Consider the following 21,686-nt stretch of genomic DNA (forward strand, 5'->3'; position numbering starts at 1 on the left):
TTATATACTCCGTATGGACCTTTGACAACTCGACTCCCTTGATTTAACCCCGCTTATGACCTCATTGTAATCTCTAGGGCTAGCCCACAATTGCATCCAAAGTATTCATCAAGCCCAATTTCTTTGGGGTGTCCCTCAGGAATTCAAACTCTCTTTCCAGTGCGACACGTATTGCCAACTCCCATTATGTTGACTTAGATTGACTAATTCGAGATCCATGCAATTGACAATGGCAAGCTGGACCCCATCTCTACAGAATTCAAAACCTCCCCGTGCAAATTGCTAGCCGGTACGTGGGCATCCCAGTTTCTCCTTTGTCACTGGTCACTGAGCGGGATGTCGCGAATAGAGAAATGCGCATGTACAGCCAAGGCCATTGACCTTATCAACAAGCACGACAGGGAGGCATAAATGTCGTGGTGGACGTTGCACCCGAATCGTCTGGCCTATGGCAGCGTGCAGTTCAATCAGTCAATTTGCCTTAAAGCAGACCCTTCTTTCGGGGAGCCGGAAGCCCGGGTTGGGAAACGACCAGCCGCACAGCGATTGAATGATCTTTTTCTAATCTCGGGAAATACCCCGTGGGAACAAGCGACGACAATAGTATTTACGGCGGACTGCAGTCTGATTATGCCACTGAGAAGTGGGAAAAGTATGCGCTGATCATATAACAGCGCTATGTTATGTGCAATCTGAAAGCTATGTCAGGGGCCCGGGGTGATTGCACAGGCTAGCGATTCAAGTTTCCATCGTGCATGAGTTGCCCAATTGTCTGGTTCCCCAATTTCTCAGGGAGTAAGTGTACTTCGCAGAAGTGCAGCAATCTTATTAGAGGCGGCACTTCGGTGCCTGGACTGCGCTCCTGGGGTTCAGAGAAGAGAGGTTGAAGTTCAATTCATCTATCTGCATATGCTTTTTTTCTTCCTCTATTTGGCCATCATTTAAGAACATATTGCACACCCGATTTCAACAAGATCTTCGCGTATAGCTCATGCAACCACACCACCGGCCCTGGCATAGGGAGCTGATCCGTCCGGCCAATCCCTTGGAAGAAAAGCGACTTGAACCCGAACTCGACCACATTATTCTCCTTGTCTACTCGAGCGGCGACCTCGATTAACGCGTCCAGGGGCCGCAGGCCGCGATTGCAAGTTTTGTCCCCTCCTCGGATGAGGATCGAATCTGAAGACTGATCGATGACCTCCAATTCGGCGACTATGTCAGTCCCTACCTGGTAATCGGACCGGAGAAGCTCGGAAGGCGACCAGAGCTGGGTGGTATCCGTGTTAGGCTTGTCCAGCCATTTGCGAAGCATGCGTTGTAGGGCAAATCCTGAAGGATACAAGGAGAAAAGGGTTAGAAACACAAAGGCTTTTGTGCGTCAAGATTTCCAGTGCCTTACCGGCTCCTGCCCATATTCCCCCACAATATCGCTCAAGCAGTCTCGGCGGATCCTCAAGGAGTGCGGGATCGATTTCGCTCAATGGGACCCTGATGATGTGCAAGTCATGGATTGTCGGATTGTTATTCGGGTTGTAGCTTCTGTAGAACTTGGAAGCGAAGATAGGGTCTGTAGTAGTCAACGGGACCGCGTGGATGTTGGCGGTCGTATGGTGTAGCCCCAATCCGATGCCGATGATGCTAGAGAAGGTGGTGCCTGCCAGGACTTTTAGTCTGAACGCCATGTTGGATGTGTTTTCTGCAGAGAAGTTCGACCTTCAATCCCAGTATTCTACCGGAGATCTCAATTCCGGGGGGATTTGGGGGATTCAGTAGCCGCGTAGGGGCCGGGCTATTCCCGGAGTTGTTCTCGGGCAGTGTTTAGGGTGTATCCACCGAAGCCCATCTTGCTCGGACTTCCGAACAGAAGGAGTAGAGGTCCCACTCCCCGCCACCAAGATCAGGGCTTGGCTTCCGGCTGTACCGAAGACCTTCTGCGGTGAAAGACAAAGGGTAATTGAGACTCCAAATACTGCTATCAGAGTAGACGAAATATATCTCTTACAACGCGCACTTGAAAATTTGAGATGTAACCGGAAAAATGAGAATGCCTTACCTACTTCATTGCGACTCGGCTCGAGGAAAAGCCGACCATGATCTGGCTCTTCGGAATTCCGACCGTATTAGAAAACCGCCAATTGCCTTCCCGAGCAGCCGGATTGGGGTTTCTTGGAGGAGTATGTTATGGTTGTGGAAGGGTTGAAGGGAATGGGGAAGGATGGAAGGGAAGAACTACGGTTTGGTTTCGATTGTCGAATTTGTCGAATTTGTTTAATGGGAGGGGAGCTACTCAGGTGCTTGTTGATAATGTTGGAATTAACCCCCAACAATAATTTGGTATAAATATAATTTGATCATACACGGGTCTCGATCCAAAAGATGAGTCCTAAGAGGTCCCCGTGTGAAGGAACATGCATTGAAAGTAAGGAAAGCTTAGAGTAAAGGAATGCACATTCGAATGATAAAAGGTTAGAAAGCAGTGACACGGTGGTTCTTCCTGCACTGAAACACAGCTCAGGACTAGAAGCAGAAGGATGGATCCTGAAGGAAGAAATCAAAAGAGAAGTCATCATCCACCACGGCCAAAGTGTCTCCGATCTGGGAAACACAATCAGTAATGGCGTTGTTAGGAAGGGGATGCTCGCGCGACACTGAGTCTAAGCCTCCGGAGGCATCGTTTTGTATCGTCGGGGTGGGATGTCCTCCCGCGTCAACGTAGGCCTCGCTGTGACGTCTTCATTAGTTGAGATGACGAGTGTGCGGATGGGTCATGGCAAAGGAAACGTACAACGTCGGCAGCGGCCATTCACCAGTCAGTAGACAAGCTCGAGCGGTATGTAGGAAAGTGCAGACTTGGATTGCTCGATTTGCAGCTTCGTTGTCATTGACGACCCTCGTCTCCGGGGATATCCTGGTTTTGACGAGACCGATGATCATGCTGAGGAGATAGTACTCGTTCAATCCATGCAGGGTTCTACTTATCCTTGTTTCCAGTATATCTAGCACCTGCTCAACTGCTCCAAGGAGGTGCTCTGCCACTCCCAAGCAAGTGGTTATCGAGATGGCTTCTTCTCGGAGCGAAATGTCAACATACTATGTCTACTCTTCCATCCGGAAAGAAAGAAAGAAAGAGAGAGAGGGAGAAAGGAAGGCGTTTTCCTTTTCCCTTTCCTTTTATCTCTGATTCAAAGCACGGTAGTTTCACTCACCACAAGGGCCATGAGAAAGAGAGATCTCATGGCATATGTTCAAAGTAGCGACCATCAACCCTATTTGGCAAGCGTGCCTCGGCACCATTTCATCGTCAACAAGCCTTCGGTGGCATTCCAACACTGTTGTGCTAGCATCCAAACGAGCTCTGCGACATATGATTGACTGGAACGTGTGCGGGGACTGGCAACTGAACTTGGCAAACAATAAAAGCAAATACTGACAGAAATGAATCTTCAGCAGGGTGCTCAAGTACATCGCCAGTTTTTGCTGGCGTGGATCTGCTGCGCGACTATTCCAGTCCGGGATAGCTTGAAGCGCGTTGTGCAAAGCCTCCCCCAGTTCTTGCACTTGCTCAAACTCCATCGCTACATCGCAGCCGTTGACATATGCGCATATTGCAAGTCTGATCGGCAAGGATTGTAGCAGGGCGACCTGAAACGAGGTATCAGCCATTTTCGCTAGAGGTATGATATCCTCCGTACAGTCAAGAGAATTGCAGAGCTTGTCATCATTAATGTGCAATGGATAGTTTGTAGAAAAGCCATCGGGTCGCAGAGTGGGCGGCATGCCTCGTTCTAGGGCGGCTTGTACATCCAGCTCCACGATGGTCGTCCATAGCCTCCGACGAATCTCCTGATCGTAGGAGGAGATTCGAGCTGCTGGGCTCACCTCCCGGTGGTATCCCGCTGCCATGGCCAGCCGCATCAATTCGCCGCTGCCGGTCCAGAATGAGCTGCTTTGTATGTAGTTCGCTCGCTTGGCAACAAGCACTAAGCATCGACCCGCAATTGCTTCGCGAGAATGTGGCACAACATCGTTGGCGAAAGTCAGCCATGATTCAGCGACCTCGATCCATTTGATTGTTTGCATGTAGATTGATGGGTTGGATTTGTTTTCGAGGTAGGTTTCAGAATTCAGGCTGGCACCAGTAGCAAGGACCAAAAGCAGCTGAGTGAGGAAGAAGGGAGCTGTTGACGTGGGATCACTCCAGTGACGATGATACTCGGCCATGAAAGCCGACCGGTCCAGCACGCGATGTGTAGTTTCGAAACGATCAAGATAAGTCTGTACTAGCGCATCCGACACGGACTTGCTTGGTATCACAGCCTTGAGAGCTGTTGTACCCACCGGGATACTGATGTGTTTGCCAAAGGTAGTGCTTTCATGATTTGGTGGAAAGACTCCGTCTCTCGCCCCGTTTATCGTAGGGTACTGAGCTTTCACACCAGCAATGTATGATCGAAGTTCGGGAAACTATGCTCTTTTGTGTTATACTGCCTACTTCTTATCTATCTGGAAAGAAGCTGCTGAATCTTACCTGCTGATAGAAGTTCAGGTGATAACTGTAACCATAAAACTGAACGTGGCCGCCTCTGCGTCGGAGATGAGTTATGTCGTAATTTCCAGCGGGTGCAGGCTGGGATTCTCTCTGTAGATTATTCTCTGACGACAAAGCTCTAGGCGCTGGCGCAACCTCTCGATTGTTAGGTCGGGCAGGGCTGGTCATTACTTCTTTCTGATGAGCCGAACCCTCTCGATACGTGCATTCCTCGGCAATTCCGGCCCCCACACACCGACTGCAGGCTGGGAATTCCTTGCCGCACTTGACTTTCCGCTGATAGCACTGGATGCAAGCCAGTGGAGGCCGTCTTCTCTTTGCACCCGGCTTCAGTGCCCGCTTCATTCTCCTTCGAGAAGGATCCATTGTTTGGGGGTGAGGAAGCTTGCTGAGTACGGTTGTTCGGACAATTGCGGAGGTTGCCTACTGTGGGGCAGGGAGCCCTACTTATGATATATCGCGGTTACCGCCGGGCTCGGCAATTTATGCGTAAAGTCCGCTTCCCGCATTTCGGTCATGTTTTGGTACCGAGGTGCTTGGAATGTGATTCTCGAGATAGTACAATCTTAATAATAGGTCATGCTTCATGGTTCAGATTGTTAAGTTCCAGCTCTCCCCGGAAAACAAATCCCAGGCGTTTATAGTTTCGCCCACTTGAGGGTCAATGCTACCCTACGCTGTTCTGGAACGATGTTCCTAGTTCTGTTGTGTTAGAGAAAGGGTCTATGCCCCCGTTGAGCAAGCATAATTCAGTCATAATGTTGTCCCATGCGGATTGGAACTCCGTGTTGTGTTCATAGTTGAGGCGGTGCCAAAGCAGTTGTGCGAAGGATATTATCCTTCCTGCAATCCGTGCGAAGGCCTTCGTCCAGTCTTGCATCCAAACTGGTCATTTTGACTAAGAGCCTCGAACTGAATAAAGTCAAGGTTGTCTGCTTAAGAGCGCGAAGCCCGCTTGCTGGGGGAATCTCCACTTGAAGGCTGCACAGGTAATAAAAAAAGAGCCACGTTGAGGCTCGAAAAAAATGGTATTCCTGATGCATTTCCCATTACGTGAGAAATGTGACACCGGCCCTCTAATTCACCTCGGAGTATTAGGCTCACGCAGTGTGCTCCTTATGACTACCTCAGTTGCCGGCTCCTTCAAACCTATTCGAAGAGCAGCCAAATTCACCCGTCGAATGGTCCAGTCACCAGAATAGCAGCCTGCCAAATCTAAAATCCCGTCTCCGGTTTGTGATCCATTACGCCATGTGCGTGATTGAAATTGCCACCTGGGAAAACACCGGCATGACCCTGCTCGAGAAATCCAGACAAGCACGGTTTTGCGAGCATCCCGGAGACGCGACTATAAGTGCCCCCTCTCACACCAGCGCAAGCAATAGCAGCGTGAAGGGCGTGGATGCCCATGCAGGTGGGACCTGGTTTGAGGATAAAATCCGCCGCCTTGAAAGCGGTGATGTGATCGGCCGCACCCACATGACCGACGCAGAGATCTCCCAGAGTACATTTGCCGACTCAATACAGTTATGATGACTTATTGCCAACCTAGGATACCTAGTCTACAACGACATGCGCCGAGGGTGGGCATATATGCCAATTTTCTGGAACTGTAATGATCTTGCGATTCGCGGGTTTCTCTGGCACAGTCGCAGCTAGATTCAGAAGCAGGCTGAAGTTATATCTTATGCTCAACCCGGAGAAGAGATTCCCAAAGCTCAAGGAGCTTTATCAGCGAGGATGCTGCTGACCCCATGCTTTTCTTATATTTGGGCTTCAAGTCATGTTGAATTCCATTTATAATCCTTAATGGCAAAAGTGAATTTAGAGCTTCGAATTTACTGGCTAAATTCCAACTTGTATAGAAGTCAAACCCAACTCGTCTAGCAAAGGTTGTCTTCGACCCTGCCCAGCAACTTGCCCCCGGCAAACCAAGCATCCATCGCTTCAGCCATCGCCTCCACATAAGCCCTAGGAGCATCATCTGCCATCGCTTTGACTAGAAGCTCCTGCGACATCTCATTCGTGACATCCGCCCGGCAGGAGTCGACGACTTTTGCCTTGTAGCTGCGCACCGCCTGCTCCAGATCTCCTGGGTGCGCGAGAATCGCTTCACACAAGTCCACCGCATCCAGCATTGCCAAATTTGCCCCTTCACCCGCAAACCAGGACATAACATGTAGAGCGTCTCCAATCAGCGTCAATCCCTGACGATGCGGATACCGCAGTCCCGAGGGCATGCGATACTGCGCACGGGGCGTCATATTCGCATCCACATTCCTGATAACAGCTTGGAGACGAGGATCCCACGTCGCAAAGAAAGTCTCAATCAAGAACTTTGTCATTCTCTTGTGATCATCCCAGTCGAAGGAGGGGTCACTCCATGCCCATTTCTCCTCCACGCGGAGACAAGGGTAGACGCGTACGCTACGGTCTCCGTTGCGCTGGATGAAGATTCCGCTTCCCTCGGAAAGACAGAAGAAGGTTCCTCGGCCCACAAATTCACTGAGCTCGGGAAACCGTTCATCGATGTTGGATATGCGGCAGTCAATCACCGTCAAGCCGGTGTATTCAGGCCTCCAGCTTGTCAGCATTGGGCGGATCTTGGACCACGTTCCGTCCGCCCCGACTACCAGATTCGTGAACACTGGTTCCTCTCGGCCTTGGAACAAGAGCTTGACGCTACCATCAGCCAGGGACACAATTTCAGAGACGGAATGGTCCCAGCGGATGTTGTCGGGGTCCAGGGATTCGATAAGGATCTTGCGCAGCAATGACCGGTCAATTTCCGGGCGGCCCTCGGCGTTGGCAGATGCTTGGTGGTAGAGCCAAGTTGCTGCGGTCTTGTCTCCGAAGCGATAGTCTTGGTCATGGTAGCGGGCGTGCTTCTGGAATTGTTCCCAGAGGCCCGCTTCCCGTAGGGCCCGCTGGCCTGATTCGGGGTGAAGGTCGAGGGATCCACCCTGGAATCGCGAGCAGGACGAGGTCTCGCGCTCGAAAATGGTGAAGGGAATTGCATGCTTTTGCAGCAGCGCTGCGAGAGTGAGGCCCGACGGACCCGCGCCGATGATAGCGATGTGTTGTGGCATTATGCTTTCGAGGAAGTGTGATTGTTGAGCTAGACAAAGCCTTGGAGGAGAAATATGTATTTCTGTTTGTGGTCAACTTCCACCTTACTGCACACGATAGATCCATATTTATAGATGTCGAGAAGGAAGAGGTCTGCAAAGCTCTATACAAGGAGGGGCCTCACTCATAGCTCGGTCTATTCCAATAGGCCGACCAAATGTCCGAGGCGGGCTCGGCAAACTCGGACATCACTTGTACCCAGCCAGATTGAGCTGTTTGTCAAGGAAAGTAGCAAGTAGTCTGATTCGCATGAGGAAGGTCGGCCCGACGAATTGACCCTCATGAGTCTTTGGACATCTGTAATGCGAGCTGCCAGTACCTTCTTGGTTCCCAACTGATGCATTAACACCAACATTGATAGCCACCTGTTGCCTCAACTGCGAGTCGGGCTACTGCCGTAGCATGTTGGTGTCATTCTTTTTCACAAGTTATGCGTCATCACACGCTGAAAAGGCTTTGCTATGTGAAAGGTCTCTTTCCCACCATATGGCTCATATCTCACCTCACCCCATGTCAGATCCATTTATTAGGGCTTATGTAAGATCTAATTCTCGTCCTCCCAACCAAGTAAACACCTTGAACTTCTCCACCTATCTTTCATTTCATATATATCCTCCTCGGAATATCCGTGGACTTAGCAATGAACACCTCAACGCCGACGATCGTTCTCATTCAAGGCTCCTTCCAGACCCCCCTCGTTTATGAACAACTCAGAACCGGCCTTGGCAAGGCGGGATATCCCTTCGTCCACCCCAAACTCCCAAGCATTTGCACCGGCATCAACGACAGCGACTTTCTTTCTCGCACACTGAAAGATGCCGCGGACGCTGTCACCACAGCCGTCCAACACCTTGCTGAGAAAAAGGAGAAGTCATTGGTGGTTGTGATGCACTCCTACGGCGGCATCGTCGGCAGCGAAGCCATCCCCAAGCACCTCACCCACGCGGTGCGGCGAACCCGGGGACACCAAGGCGGGGTTCTCCACCTCTTCTACTTTGCTGTCTTGGTCCTCCCCGAAGGTCAATCCGTGCTCGGGGCCTTCGGAGAGTCTCCGATCAATGATGTGCAGGTATGCACACCCAAAATTCTGGGTTCCCTTCCACTGACTAGGAAAGCAACCACTCTCCTTTCCCTTGTTTTTCGACTATGTGCATCATTCCTCGCTGGCCCGGAGTCCATACAACTCACAGCCAGATAGCAGATCCCGATTGAAAAACGCACCGATGCTGAGCCAGTCGGCTATGTTGGTGAGGAAAGATTGCGGCGGTGGTGGATAGTGCGGCCTTGGCGATGGAGGGGTAGAGCTTGGAAGCGCTGGACTGGACTTGTGTGCAGATCGGCGGGCGCCTTACGCCTGTCAGAGTCGTAGTATCATTGGTTCATGGCGAAGACTTTGTGAGTGTGAGTGTGAGGACTAGGGCTCGGGCTTCGCAGGGGGTGGGATTTGTATGCGCCACCGTGATAGTGTGGGGACGACTCTCGGCCTGCGATTCTGATCTTGTATATATGTCAAGTAGGAACTCAGAGTGAGGCGGGTTAGTTCTAATATCCTTTCTCCTCAGAGATAGGGATAGTGTAAATGGCTTTGCCGGCATGGCATAACCATGCCAGATTGTGCCGCACACATTCTTGTAGGAAAGACAAGTTAAACAAGACTTGACTCCATAACATCCTGCCAGTCGAAGAACCAGTGGTTGGATATTACAAGCAAGGTGAGCTGAAATGTGCAAGGAGACAGGATTTGTTGCCAACAAGGAGCACTTGGGATCAATATACTTACGGGTTCTTTGATGTCTATCCAATTAAAAAGCAATAGCACTCCACCATAGCTGCAGAAAGAGCCTACAGGGGGGGAGTGTGATGTCTGAGAAGAGATGGTAGAACCCGAAGCCAGATTAATGAAAGGTCGAGGAAGAGGCTCAGGCCGGGTCCATCCAGGCGGCTGGCTCGTACATTCACTATGTGATAGTCGCATACATTGAATGAACAGTCTCAACATCTCCGTGAAGTCACATCAACTATTACTAACTCCATTCACTATCCTCTTACAGAACCTTTCTCTTCCACTTCAACCTCAAGAGGGAGGCTATAGATTTCCCAGTCAACGCGACCTTTGACCCTCCCACTTCATCTCACTGCACACCTGTCCCTATCCGCAAAGTCCTTGATCGAGACTGGTCTGAAATCTGAGCCACCTTTCTTTAAGATACCCGTGTTGTTTCCTCCTATCTTCAGTCACTATGGGACAGGATTTCAGCACGGCCACGCACGCAGTTATCCTAAGCCAGGCGCTCTATAAACAGGTCAAAAATGGGAGATACACTGACTTCGCCCTCGAATGTGACGGAACCACCTTCCCTGTCCACAAGGCGGTCGTTTGCTTTCAGGTCAAAGCTTTTGCTGCTGCCTGCGAGGGACGATTTCAGGTACGGATATATGATTTGATACCAAACAACTCTGGCAGCCGAAGCTGACTGTGTGAAGGAGGCATGCACAGGTGTCTACCGTATTGACGGATTTCAGGCATCGACTGTGGGTTACATGGTGGAATACCTGTATACCGGGGATTATACCACTCATTACGAGCGCAAGCCCAGCACCACCGGTTTGTGTCTACGTTGTTATACCAAGGTCTCTAGGATGCAAGCTAACCAGTGATGGTTGTCAGAAGAGTCTGCCTCCAAAGGCGAAACCACTTCACGCCCCAATCCTTCGACTCCAATTCTGTCTGAGATCTTTCTTGCCCACATCCAAGTCGCGGAGATTGCGGAATATTATCAGATGTCGAGGCTGAAGGCTCTCGTTGAGAAGAAGGTCGACGAAACACTCCAGATGCCATGATCTCCTAAGGGATTTGCGACAGCCGTAGACCTGGCTTACAAGGTGCCAAATACTGAGAGCGTACGCGACAAGATAGCGGGTGTCCTGGTGCAACATCTCGACGACTTCCTCGCCGACGACGCTTCAGAGAGCCCTTTTACCGATGATGTGTCTGTCCGCGTGCTGCGACTGATGCACGGGGCGAGCAAGGCTTCCACAAGGTCCATTCAAGCGCTGCGCAGCGAGTGCAACAACCTCGAAAATCAGCTTGCCCGTGAGCGTCGGAAGCAAGCGCAGCCTGCACAACATGCGGCGACGTCCGGGAATAGACTGAGACCCTGGCGGGAGTAGTCTGTGCCCACCTTCTCGCGAATTACTTCTCACACCCCGTCGCACTAATCATGAACGGTGTCTCGATTGGGCCATGGTACCGGGCATGCAGACGGTCCGGCGCCAAAGCACATATCGGCTTCTTTGGCTAATGCCAGGCAAAAGCCTCGGTCGGGTTAGTGTTCGTTGGGAATCTAGCTAACGGACTTTCCAACTCGATCCCGCGTATTTTTTGCTAGTGTGATGGTCCACGTGTGTACACTCGAGACCCTTGTGAAGACGAATCGGTCTGGGGAATGACCTAAATTGGAGATCGTCGCGTCGAGAGAAAGTGTCCTGAGACCATAGCTTTGACTTTCCTTGCTCGCGATTAATACTAGCTTTGCAATAATAAGTAGGAATGCGTGGGCCTACTCAGCCGAAGTCCGACAGTAAATACCTGAAGGAGACCAGCCATGTAAGTGGCCAATTCAGCTGGCCTTGAAAATCTCTGTACGAAAATCCTGTTTCGGCAAAGGAATACATGCTCAATTGTTCACTTCAATCATATTCACTGCAGAGCTCTACAGTCCAGGTCATAATCCCAGTAGCTCAAGTCCCTGCTATGCTGTCTCGGACGACAACAGTGTTAGGATTTAGTCACATGGCAGCAGGTGCATCCACATCGCCATAGGCAGGTGAATCCTTGCACTCCAGAGGCACACATAATCGGAATCCAATTTCCAATATTATTCACGGCTACTGCACAAACATCTGGCATCATATGTTGTCTCGCTGTCAATGATGATGCGCTAGCTCGATGGAACTGCACCAACAACTTCCGGAATTCCTCATAGCATGTAGCGCCCATGCAGCAATAGCCTTCAGTCCGTGGTGGCAATGGGCACTCCATATACTAACCCTGGATCTAACGGTATGGCTGAGTGGCCTAAATGGACGTGCACGGGGAATCGGTCATTTGACCCCGAAAAGCTCCGACCAGCACCTTGAACCAACCGGTCAGCTAATGTTGCTGTGAAGCAGAGTCTAGAGCATCCTCTAGACAGACCTAGATAATGCGGACAACCATTCGCGACTGTGGCACGAATGTCATTACCATCGCCCATGGCGTGGATGACCCTTGTAGTCAGACGTCATCTCTCACGAGATTGGCGTAATGCTCCAAGCTCTCCCCAATCATTCGAGCAATGGGCCAGGGGCTATTACAGGCGATGAACATCTGCGCCCACAACTTCGGCACCGCGAATTTCAGAAAGCGGATTGTTTCCTGTGGGCGGCGGAGATCGTCGTCCTCGATCTGGTAATCGTCGCCGGCTGTCTCATCGTGGGACTCGAAACCGTCCCGTACTACCCTGATGATCCATTGGATGATCTGTCGTTCGTAGTCTGCCAGTACATCTTAGCGCTGCCATATACGTAAAGAAGTCAACTTGCGGTTGGACAGAGGGATCTACCGGTGAGAGGCACCATGGTGCAGTTCTGAGCCACCACTTGCAGCCATTTACTGGTGAAAACCGCAAATTCCAGTCCACAGATAACATGATACAAGCTCCAGGAGAAGGACTGGCGCGTTGAAAAGTACGCGACGCCCATGTGGACAGAAATGCGGAGCGCGTGGATGGAGTGGAGCAAGGCGTGAGGCAGATGTGGGCTCCGCTTCGGCAGCGGACATTCGTGGAGCTTGGCCGCGACCGTCTGCGGGTCGCAGCTCTGCACCTGGCGCCAGGGACCCAGGTTGCACTGCAGACGGACGTGAGCCATGCCCAGCAACGCGGTGGAGGCGAAGGCCATGGAACCGTAGGTGTCATGCAGATCGTGGACGGTGTCTGGGGACGCCTTCCAGGTGATTCGCCAGTTGTTGAGGGCCCGCTCGAGGCTGTCGGTTTCCGCGGCGGAGAGGGAGGGGCGGTCTACGTCCTGGGAGAGGGAGTTTGCCAGATAGATTCTTTGGAGGAGCGCATGCATAAGAACATAGTTTCCCATCGGTGAAAGTAATGGGGTGGGAACTTGGGGCTGGGTGGTGGCCAGCTGTGAGCGGAGGCATTCCCTGAAAGAGATCGCGGGTGGCACCGTGGTCCGAGCAGCGAGCCATTCCGATGGCGTCGCGGCTGTCCATTCACGGCACGAGGAGGGCAGAGGGAGATCGAGCTCGTGGCTCAACACCATTGGAGGCGTGTCGTATAGTATTGTTTGTTTCATCAACAGACAGTATGCGCTGAAAATGGTGCGTATGTCTTCCTCGATCGAGGCCCACTGCCGCCAGTTGTCTCCGACCTTGGCGTGGTTGTGTTGTGGCATAGGAACGCTACGAAGAAGCGAGGCAATCCATCCCTGACACTCCAGAGACTCGCGGATGAAATCACTGTCCTTTTGAGACAATGCGAACGTTGCCACCAGGACTATTGCGCGCAGTTGGTCCATTGTACCACGCCCGGGTACACCGGCCTTTGCTGGGATCGAGAGCGGCCCGCCGCGGGTTTGACGGGCAACAACAACCGACCTAGCTGCGTGGTACAACCGGCGAGCCATTTTTGTTTCGTACCGATAATGCGCGCCCATCGCTAGAAGCGCTAGAACAAACTCTGGGCTTCGTTCCGGAGAGGCGATGCTGAGCGTTGGTATGTGGACGAGGGGATGATGATTGCTATAACCGTCTACGTAGCCCTTCACATACCGCCCGAGAGCGGATCTGGATGGGAGCTTGAAGTTGCAAAGGGAAGTCTGGAACGGAGCCAGTGATTGTGTGATCGCAATTCGTTGAGCTTCACTGACCACCCAGGGATCGAGCGTAGGCTTCAGCTCTTGAAAGTCGTCTATCTCAGGTCAGTATCTTTCATTCGTCCGGTAACAAACCTTGCTGGGGTTATGCACACCATTATCAGTCGCACCATCGGGTACGCTTGGACGACTGTGATTTGGGGTCACGTCTATCTGATCGGAGAGCATAGCGTTCACCGGGACGATAGGCTGGACTTCTTGATGATTGGTCCCTATGCCCGGATTCATTATGCTCCAGTCAAAGTCCGAACTCACAATATCCATAAACCTTGAAAAGTCCAACACCGGATCATCATAGTCTTTTATAAGATCGTCAAAGTTCAGTGGGGCATTCACCGGGAGAGATTGCTGGGGTACGGGATCAGCAAACCCCGGGTAATTGGTGGTGATGGGAGGCTGCGCCTGTTCAGACTGCGCGGAAGCCCTATGCTGTAAGGAAGGACCTGTCGTAGTTGACGCTGGAGCTATGTTGAAAGATTGCTCGCCTATTAGGTGCCCCGATTAGCCCAACGTTTGGTTTTTGGGGAGGGGACTTACGTACCGTCGACCGACCAGTTACCATCACGAATCCCATGATTTAGTCGCTCATGCCTCCTCAGCAGATCCTTTCGTGTGAAAGCTCGGCCGCAGAGACAAGCAAAAGGCTTCTCTTTGGTATCTATTCTAGGTTAGGTCGGCCGAAGGCATTCGTTGAACCTCTGGAATGGGGGCAGTACGGGTTCTCCGATGACGCTGCAGATGCTCTAATCGTGCAAACGAACGCAGGCACAAATTACAAATTAGCGACCGTTCGGCACGTTTTGTTGCTCCCGAAGACATGGCTTGGCCACTGCAGAGTCCGTTGCAATGTGGGGGCTGAGCTTTGGGGATCTCCAATTAATGGAGGATTGAGGGGGAAAGCTCGATTAGGTAGGGAGATAACTCGTTGAGAGAAGACGCAGGTTTGGAAGGAGATTTGGGGTTCGCGGATCACGGGTGATGAGAAGAGGGGGAAGGGGCGTTTGTGGCTAAAGAATGCAGATTGGAGAAGGGAATTGTTCCACTCGCAGTAGTTTTGGGGTTAAGTTAAGGATTGGGGATTTGGGATTACGTCAGTTGGGGTCGGGGTGTGGTTAGTCAGCGCCAGTGATGCATCGAATTTCACCACCATACTTTACACTAGATCGAGTAATCAGCATTTGTAAAGAAGTTTTATTTCCTGTGAGCATCAGGATAAAAACCACATCTTCTAGCCTTAGAACGACGATGAGGACACTGGAAGATGGCAGTTATTGAGTCCAGGGACCCTGTCCTGCCTGGAACCTGTAAGCCGGGAGTCTCCGCCTCAGGCAGAGGCCGGGCCCACTTGTTCACTTTTCCCTTTCCTTGCTCGATATACATTTGGTTCGGTGAAACAAATCAATCTGTTGCACGTTTAACTCTTGGAATCATACAAGCATGTAGCACCTCCGTCAAAGAAGATCAAGAAAATCTAGACGCTAAGGTCATGTCGCCACGATGACATCCTGGATCTATTTCTTCTTTTGATATATTTTTCCCATCCACACAAACAATTTAGCAGAGAGACCTCCAGACTTCACGTTGTTCTTGAACGATTTGCAAAAGCAAGGTCATACTCTAAACAGTTTCTGATCAATTCCAGTTTCTTGGAGTTATCGATGCCAACTACTGTCGAAATATCAGGTTGTGCCTTCTGTATTTGTCACATACAAGTAGTCCAGGCTAACGTCTCAACAAGGCGAACCATCCTGTACGTATCAGGTTTCTAACCTCAGCGGAAGACATTCTCAAGTATGCAACCCTGATTCATGAAGCCCAAGCCCTTCTTGTGCCCCGACTCATACACACTGCGCATATCCACAGAAGTGGCCGACGATGACACTTTTGGCGAACTGGACGGCGCCGCCACCAGCGCCACCGATAGTATTCCTCATTGCGAACAACCACCTTTGAACAGACGTTTATTGCCAAGAGGCGTTGTTTCAATAGACTCTTCGAATGTCAGTCGATGAGGTCAGCATGAAATGGTTCACTTATTCTCAAGAAAATGCCGCTGACCATGACTTACTGATAGCTGGATTGGTGGGGTTAGCCGAAAGCTTGCGGGCGGGTCGAGCCCCAACTATTTACCCCGAACTCTTATCGATTCTCAACTGGATTACATCACAGACTGAAGGAGCTTGGGAATCAATTTATAACTCTGCAACAAACAACTCCAAGTCTGGAATTGACTCCATATATAGTCTTCTACTCCTGCTCACCAGTAAACACAAACAATGGCGTCGCTTCATCTACCACAGTCCGCCAACACCGTCGAGGTCTGCCTCATCGATTCGTAGGTTCCTTCCCGGTGACTGTCCTGTTACCAAAAGCCCGGCTCACGCATCGAACAACATGTAGGGGCGCCCGTCTGGACTTCCCAGCGCAGCAATTCATGACCCCGGCAATCCAAGGCTACGACCGCATGGCTGTGCCCTCATACTGCTTTCTCGTTACGCACCCATCGGGCCAGCGCATCTTGTTCGACCTGTCCATCCGGTCCGACTTCCAGAACCTGGCCCCGGTCTTTGCCGAGCGCTGCACCAACACTGCAAGCAGTGGCTGGAAGATCTCCTCCCCGCACAATGTCTCAGACATCTTGGTCGCGAACGGGGTGCCTCTCGCCGAAGTCAACGCCATTATCTGGTCGCACCACCATTTCGACCACACCGGTGATCCGTCCTTGTTCCCCAGTTCGACTGAGCTGGTCGTGGGGCCGCGGTTCACGAGCAGTTTCACGCCGGGATGGCCCGAGCAGCGTGATTCTCCGGTGAAGTCGGCCGATTGGGAAGGCCGCAACCTGCGAGAAATCCAGTTCGACGAGCAGCGGCTGAAGATCGGTGGCTTCCCCGCCGTGGACTGGTTCGGCGATGGAAGCTTCCATCTCCTGCATACCCCGGGCCATACACCGGACCACATGGTTGGATTGGCTCGCGTGCAGTCGGACTCATTTGTTCTCATGGGTGCGGTAAGTACCTTAGCTTTTGAGTCTGCGTGGCCCCTGGCCCCGTCCGGCAACACAGCCCTAAAAAAAAAACAACGGCGAAAAGTCCAGCCACTGACGCAAATCCCACGAGGGACGTATAGGATTTCGCTCACCACCCCGGGGAGTTCCGACCCTCAAAGCACAGTCCTATACCAGAGATGATCAGGCCATCTCCGCTGCCTTCCCACCCTCGATTCGGGAGTGTCTGTCCCGGTCACCTGTTCCACTCCCTGGGTCGTCATCCCGGCGCGAACGACAGCCCGTTCTTTGAGCCAGCAAAAGAGTTCACGCATGATTTTGACGAGTGTCTTCGCACGATCGATGGCCTCACCGAATTTGACGCTGACGAGCGGGTCTTGGTGCTAACGGCTCACGACCACAGTCTCTTGCCTATCTTCACGGGCGCCGAGGATGGGGATGCCGGCTGGTGCTTCCCGCATCGGACACTCAATGGTTGGCGGGAGGCGGGGCTGGCCGAACGGGCAAGGTGGCGGTATCTGAACGATTTTCGGGATGCCGTTGGGGAAGAGTGAGAGGGCTTGGGTCCGAGTCAGGGAGGATTTGAGAGGGCGGGTCGACGGGACGGGGCTGGGAAAAGTAGAAAGTTGGAGATTCGGGGATTCGGAGACTTGGGGGTGGGGCAGATAGAGTTCGGAGAATCAAGCTGTGAACTCCTTCGCTTTTGATTCCTTTGCTCTTGTTGATCTAGATCGCTCTAACACTTTACGTAATGGGATGTTGATTTTGGGTTGCTTCGTTTACACTAGTTACAAGATTATCTTCATTCCTCAAGCGCCGAGTCACGTAAGACCTATCTAGTCGGTTATCGAACTATATAGAGGCCACTGCGTTTCATCTATACATCCGTTGTCAAGACTGAATGTAGTTGAGAACAAATGGCCCGTGGCCACCTGCATAGGCCAATCTTCCCACAGTGGTAGTACTTTGGAGTCTGTCGTCGCGTCGGATATTGTCACTAAGTCCTGGTTCTGAACTGTGTGTGCGGAGTCTAGCATCGACCAAAGCGGTTCAGTCATTGAGATGTCAAGTCCCGTGAGTGTCTGCGAAGACATTATTCCGTCTTCACAGAGACTCTCCCTGGACTCATCCACGCTGGAAGTACTTGTCGCAGATAAATCCGTCGTTGTCTCAGTGGTAGACCGATGGTAAGGAGGGTCACAATCTTTTGACTCTGTTGGTAATACTTGCAGCCGACTCAGGATCTCATGGATGAGAGGTTGCTCTTGTCCATTGAGATGAAGCATCAACGAGTCCCGGCGACATCCTCCACTGGTGTATCGATATAACTTCCGGAGCCCATCAATCAGGCGCTGGCGATCGCTCTCGAGCATTTCGACGTATCTATCCATGTCAGCCGCGGTCGTGTCGAATCCGCGCCCATGTAGTGCCTTCGGTGCCTTACCCTTTAGGTATGACCCTGTCCTTGGCTCTTCGAGTCCTTTTAAATGTGCAGTTCGTACCGGAAGCCTTGCATCGGTGGCAAGCGTCTGCACCGTCACACTGCAAGGGGTCTTAGTGCACAGTAGCTCAATCTGTGGTGTCGTCGTACTGTACCTTTGTCTTTTTCGTTCTACAGCGATCGCAGGCCCTTGAAACCCTCTTTCTGATTTTGTCGTCGAGATGTTTCTGTTCCGGGCTTGCGGAAACATCGCGACGGGGATTGCCTTTTTCCATCTTTCCTTTCGGTCGCGCTATGGAAACCGGTGATCACGGTGACGCGTAGAGAGCGGTTCGTTTGGTCGATATATATACCTTGAAGAGGTTCTGGAATGTGGTCGAAAGGTTTGCGAACTGGGTGATAGATCATCATCGTCATCACGTAGGGTTTAAAGTTTAAGGTGTACAGGGCGCGACAGCGCTAGGGTAGGGCGCAGTGTACCCTGAATCAGTCAATGCGCTGCACTTCAGGGTACGGACACAATTAAACCCTGAGTCATAAACACTTGGAGATTTTCACCTTGGCGCACCTAGTGACAGAGCTTCTTCTGAGCACATTCTCAGCTTCTCTTCACCAGCAATGTTGCTTTGCGAGCACTCCCTCCAGACCACCTTCCGCTATGCTGCAGTCTATGATATTCCCTGAGGCTGTATCTTGCCTCACTAACGACAATTACAAAGTTTAGAAAAGCAAAGGAATGACGAAATTCTGAAAATAAGCCCTCACAGAATCGGTTGAATAAGGTTATTGTGGCTTTCCCTGCACGTGGTTCTAGACCCTGGACGAGCAAAAAGTAAATCCCCAAATGCCGAGTCTCCAAACTCCTCACGCGGGTGGGGCTTCCCCGAATTTTGTCGGGGATCTTCGCCGATGAGCAAATTCGAGAACCAGCCCGTTTGAAGTGAACTGCGTCATACATCGAATCCAACACATACAAATACTGTACCCCGCTATCTTCTCTACCTGCAATCAACAGTCCAGGGCACAAATCGAGCGAATCTGCCTCCCAACTCCCTGATCTCAGTCAGGAAGGACAGCACCACCAAAAACCACCACAAACCAAAACAACAATGTCAAACCTCACCTTCAACTGCGCCCTCATCACCGGCGGCGGCGGCGGCCTCGGCAAAGCCATCGCCAGCTACCTCCTGCGCAAGGGCAAGAAAGTCATCATCGCCGGACGCACCGAGCACACCCTGCGGCAAACCGCCCAAGAGATCGGGGCGACCGACTACTTCGTGCTGGACACGGGGGTGGTCGCGCAGATCCCGGCCTTCATCCGCCGCCTCACGGCCAAATACCCCGAGGTTGACTGCCTGATCAACAACGCGGGCGTGCAGCGCCCGCTGGATGTGCTCGAGGACGCACCCGCCGACTTCCTGGCCAAGGCCGACCAGGAGATCGACATCAATATCCGCGGGCCCATGCACCTGACGCTAGGCCTGCTGGAGCATTTTCGGACACACCCGCACGGCGCGACGATCATGAATGTTTCGTCTATTTTGGCGTTCGTGCCGTTCGCCGTCATCAACCCGGTGTATAATGGCACCAAGGCGTGGTTGCACTTCTGGTCGATGACGCTGCGCACGCAGCTGGAGAAGGGCGGGTATGAAGGAATCAGGGTCGTGGAGGTCGTGCCGCCCTCCGTGGGAACAGATCTGCATCGCGACCGGTCGGATCCGGATGATAATAAGAAGCATAAGAATCCGAGTGCGTTGACGGTGGAGGAGTTTATGGAGTTTTTTGTCCAGGGGTTGGAGGGTGGGCAAGATGTTATTGCGCCGGGGTGGAGTCAGGAGGTCGTTGATCAGTGGTATGCGCAGTTTGGGGGGATGTATGATAAGCTTGCTGGGGAGCATAAGAAATGATTGGGTTGGCACGGATTCTTGGATTGTGTCATGTAACACTATTTTTTGATGTTTAAATTAGATTGAAAACGATCAAGATCAAAGTTGGCGCTGCATTTCTGCACCTGTATTGCGGAGAAGTCTATGGAATTAGCTGTGAAAGGCAAAATATGCGGCACGAAGCTATTATATATCTCCTCTTCGAAGGTAAGTATGTACTCCCTAGGAACAAAACGCGATAATCGTCTGTTATCCTACTCCCACGTGCAAGTCTAGAAGAGCCATCCAGCCCGAACACCTCCCCTCTTAACCTGCACACTCATACTCCCCCAGCCGTTCCCTGTCTCCCCATCATGACCGGACCTTTATCGATATCCCCAGTATCAAGCACCTTCATCCCGAGCCGGGTCTCATACGACGCCTGACTCTTTGCGGCCGAAGTCCGCAGCATCAGCCACCGCAAGTACGGCAGGGGGCGGACCACCTCATCCACACAATCGATGAGCCACCCACCCAGCCCTCGCCCCTGGTACTCCGCCAGGACGTATAGGTCGGTCAGATAAGCGAATGTGACGCGATCGGTTACCAGCCGGGCGAACCCGATCTGCTTCACATCGGCTGCATTCAAGTCTTCGACCGGTTGCTGTGAGTGGCCGTTCTCTTCATTGCAGAGTCGATGCGAGCGGATGTCGTAGACGCCAAAACAGAATGAATTCTCGATGACCTTCTTTAGAATTTCTTCGGGAAATGGTTTGGCCCAGTACATGTAGTCCTGTGCGAATGCGTGATTGATGGCCGTGGGCGAGAGGTATCTCTTATCGGTGGAGATGAGGAATTCACCTCGGGTCCAGTGGACGGGATCTGTGGGTAACGACATGTTTGGATCACAGTGAAATTGTGCAAAAAAGATATGATGTCAACAATGGAGAAGTAAACTATGAGAGATGGATTTGACACAGTCACAGCATACTTTAAATAACAATTAAGCTCGTGGGGGTCGGTGTTCGTTGAGTCATTCTAGTCGTCAGCGCTAGGTTGGAAGTGGTATGGATGGGGGCGCCCCTGCTAACCGCATCAGGTTACCATCGCATCACACCCCTAGTCGATGGTATCAGAAACATCAACACATCTGGATGATAATCAAAACCGTCTACTTGTCACCTTTCGGAATCTTCTCAGATGCAGGCAACGCCCATCTCACCATCCATTCTGAATGATACCCTCCAACAAGGGTCTGTAGCGTAGAGCAACAACTGCATGTATCTATATCTAGGGACCTCCAGACTAGGTCCATCATCTCATTTACATTGCTCGCAATCAATATCAAATCCTTCAGCTTGCAGTCTCGTTCATTTTCGACTTCATATCATTGGGGTTTTCACTGCTTTCACGCCAGTCATTCCCGTCCTTCAACATGCGCAGAAAATTCCACTGCATTAACCAATCCGGGTCGCGTACGCCAACGACGGCGGAGTGATGACCCATCAGGTGGCGAGGAATGGGGACAATGTCGGCCGGCAAGAGTCGTGGACCGGAGAAAATGGGTTCAAGATTTGTCTTCAGGCCTGGAGTCCTGAACTATGGTGGTAAAGCGAGGAGTTGGGGGTTACGTATATACTCTATATTCGTGATAGAACTAGACATAATTGCGTACTATCTGTAATGTGGCGGTTTTGGTATCGGAGCAAGGTAACGGCGCTAGAGAAAATAGGTGTATGGGTGCAGGTCCTTGAGGCGCTTGTGTCG

General features: G+C 51.7%; 9 protein-coding genes across 9 annotated transcripts; 4 read left to right on the plus strand and 5 right to left on the minus strand.

Moving 5' to 3' along the window:
• Nucleotides 1-937: 937 nt before the first annotated feature.
• On the minus strand, nt 938-1,685 carry ASPACDRAFT_40956 (uncharacterized protein; the record flags this gene model as incomplete). The annotated part of the gene is made up of 2 exons (XM_020200852.1): nt 938-1,332; nt 1,403-1,685. 2 exons carry the CDS (start codon nt 1,683-1,685, stop codon nt 938-940), a joined length of 678 nt encoding a protein of 225 aa, XP_020058477.1.
• Nucleotides 1,686-2,657: 972 nt separating this feature from the next.
• ASPACDRAFT_40957 (fungal specific transcription factor domain-containing protein) lies at nt 2,658-4,720 on the minus strand (the record flags this gene model as incomplete). The annotated part of the gene is made up of 3 exons (XM_020200853.1): nt 2,658-2,725; nt 3,435-4,467; nt 4,532-4,720. The coding sequence occupies 3 exons, from the start codon at nt 4,718-4,720 to the stop codon at nt 2,658-2,660; spliced, it is 1,290 nt and encodes a 429-aa protein (XP_020058478.1).
• Nucleotides 4,721-6,435: 1,715 nt separating this feature from the next.
• ASPACDRAFT_40959 (FAD-dependent oxidoreductase) lies at nt 6,436-7,641 on the minus strand (the record flags this gene model as incomplete). Its single annotated transcript, XM_020200854.1, has 1 exon — nt 6,436-7,641. The coding sequence occupies one exon, from the start codon at nt 7,639-7,641 to the stop codon at nt 6,436-6,438; it is 1,206 nt and encodes a 401-aa protein (XP_020058479.1).
• A 680-nt stretch (nt 7,642-8,321) lies between these two features.
• ASPACDRAFT_40960 (uncharacterized protein) lies at nt 8,322-8,958 on the plus strand (the record flags this gene model as incomplete). Its single annotated transcript, XM_020200855.1, has 2 exons — nt 8,322-8,750; nt 8,797-8,958. The coding sequence occupies 2 exons, from the start codon at nt 8,322-8,324 to the stop codon at nt 8,956-8,958; spliced, it is 591 nt and encodes a 196-aa protein (XP_020058480.1).
• Nucleotides 8,959-9,921: 963 nt separating this feature from the next.
• Nucleotides 9,922-10,852, plus strand: ASPACDRAFT_40961 (BTB/POZ domain-containing protein; the record flags this gene model as incomplete). The annotated part of the gene is made up of 4 exons (XM_020200856.1): nt 9,922-10,107; nt 10,166-10,286; nt 10,350-10,495; nt 10,565-10,852. The coding sequence occupies 4 exons, from the start codon at nt 9,922-9,924 to the stop codon at nt 10,850-10,852; spliced, it is 741 nt and encodes a 246-aa protein (XP_020058481.1).
• A 1,348-nt stretch (nt 10,853-12,200) lies between these two features.
• On the minus strand, nt 12,201-14,584 carry ASPACDRAFT_1886521 (uncharacterized protein). Its single transcript, XM_020198426.1, has 4 exons — nt 14,326-14,584; nt 14,151-14,267; nt 13,705-14,094; nt 12,201-13,644 (listed from the first exon to the last, which is right to left on the minus strand). The coding sequence occupies exons 1-4, from the start codon at nt 14,426-14,428 to the stop codon at nt 12,257-12,259; spliced, it is 1,998 nt and encodes a 665-aa protein (XP_020058482.1). The 5' UTR covers nt 14,429-14,584; the 3' UTR covers nt 12,201-12,256.
• Nucleotides 14,585-15,893: 1,309 nt separating this feature from the next.
• Nucleotides 15,894-17,303, plus strand: ASPACDRAFT_114830 (MBL fold metallo-hydrolase). Its single transcript, XM_020195835.1, has 2 exons — nt 15,894-16,616; nt 16,736-17,303. Exons 1-2 carry the CDS (start codon nt 16,044-16,046, stop codon nt 17,165-17,167), a joined length of 1,005 nt encoding a protein of 334 aa, XP_020058483.1. The 5' UTR covers nt 15,894-16,043; the 3' UTR covers nt 17,168-17,303.
• A 1,691-nt stretch (nt 17,304-18,994) lies between these two features.
• On the plus strand, nt 18,995-20,054 carry ASPACDRAFT_1854141 (uncharacterized protein). The gene has a single exon (XM_020197359.1). It carries the CDS (start codon nt 19,164-19,166, stop codon nt 19,959-19,961), a length of 798 nt encoding a protein of 265 aa, XP_020058484.1. The 5' UTR covers nt 18,995-19,163; the 3' UTR covers nt 19,962-20,054.
• Nucleotides 20,042-20,932, minus strand: ASPACDRAFT_114831 (uncharacterized protein). The gene has a single exon (XM_020195836.1). It carries the CDS (start codon nt 20,815-20,817, stop codon nt 20,260-20,262), a length of 558 nt encoding a protein of 185 aa, XP_020058485.1. The 5' UTR covers nt 20,818-20,932; the 3' UTR covers nt 20,042-20,259.
• Between the last annotated feature and the right edge of the window lie 754 nt (nt 20,933-21,686).

This window comes from Aspergillus aculeatus (assembly GCF_001890905.1).
Source record: "Aspergillus aculeatus ATCC 16872 unplaced genomic scaffold ASPACscaffold_4, whole genome shotgun sequence".
NCBI classification, from domain to species: Eukaryota; Fungi; Ascomycota; class Eurotiomycetes; order Eurotiales; family Aspergillaceae; genus Aspergillus; species Aspergillus aculeatus.

What these genes read in the sequence shown, in the direction of transcription:
- ASPACDRAFT_1886521 (XM_020198426.1), bottom strand. Translation starts at nt 14,428, where the DNA reads ATGTCTTCGGGAGCAACAAAACGTGCCGAACGGTCGCTAATTTGTAAT. An exon ending in TGGTAACTGGTCGGTCGACG is followed by an intron (nt 14,095 to 14,150) that starts GTACGTAAGTCC and finishes GGCACCTAATAG; the next exon opens with GCGAGCAATCTTTCAACATA. An exon ending in CGATGGTGCGACTGATAATG is followed by an intron (nt 13,645 to 13,704) that starts GTGTGCATAACC and finishes GACCTGAGATAG; the next exon opens with ACGACTTTCAAGAGCTGAAG.
- ASPACDRAFT_114830 (XM_020195835.1), top strand. Translation starts at nt 16,044, where the DNA reads ATGACCCCGGCAATCCAAGGCTACGACCGCATGGCTGTGCCCTCATAC. An exon ending in CATTTGTTCTCATGGGTGCG is followed by an intron (nt 16,617 to 16,735) that starts GTAAGTACCTTA and finishes AGGGACGTATAG; the next exon opens with GATTTCGCTCACCACCCCGG.
- ASPACDRAFT_1854141 (XM_020197359.1), top strand. Translation starts at nt 19,164, where the DNA reads ATGTCAAACCTCACCTTCAACTGCGCCCTCATCACCGGCGGCGGCGGC.
- ASPACDRAFT_114831 (XM_020195836.1), bottom strand. Translation starts at nt 20,817, where the DNA reads ATGTCGTTACCCACAGATCCCGTCCACTGGACCCGAGGTGAATTCCTC.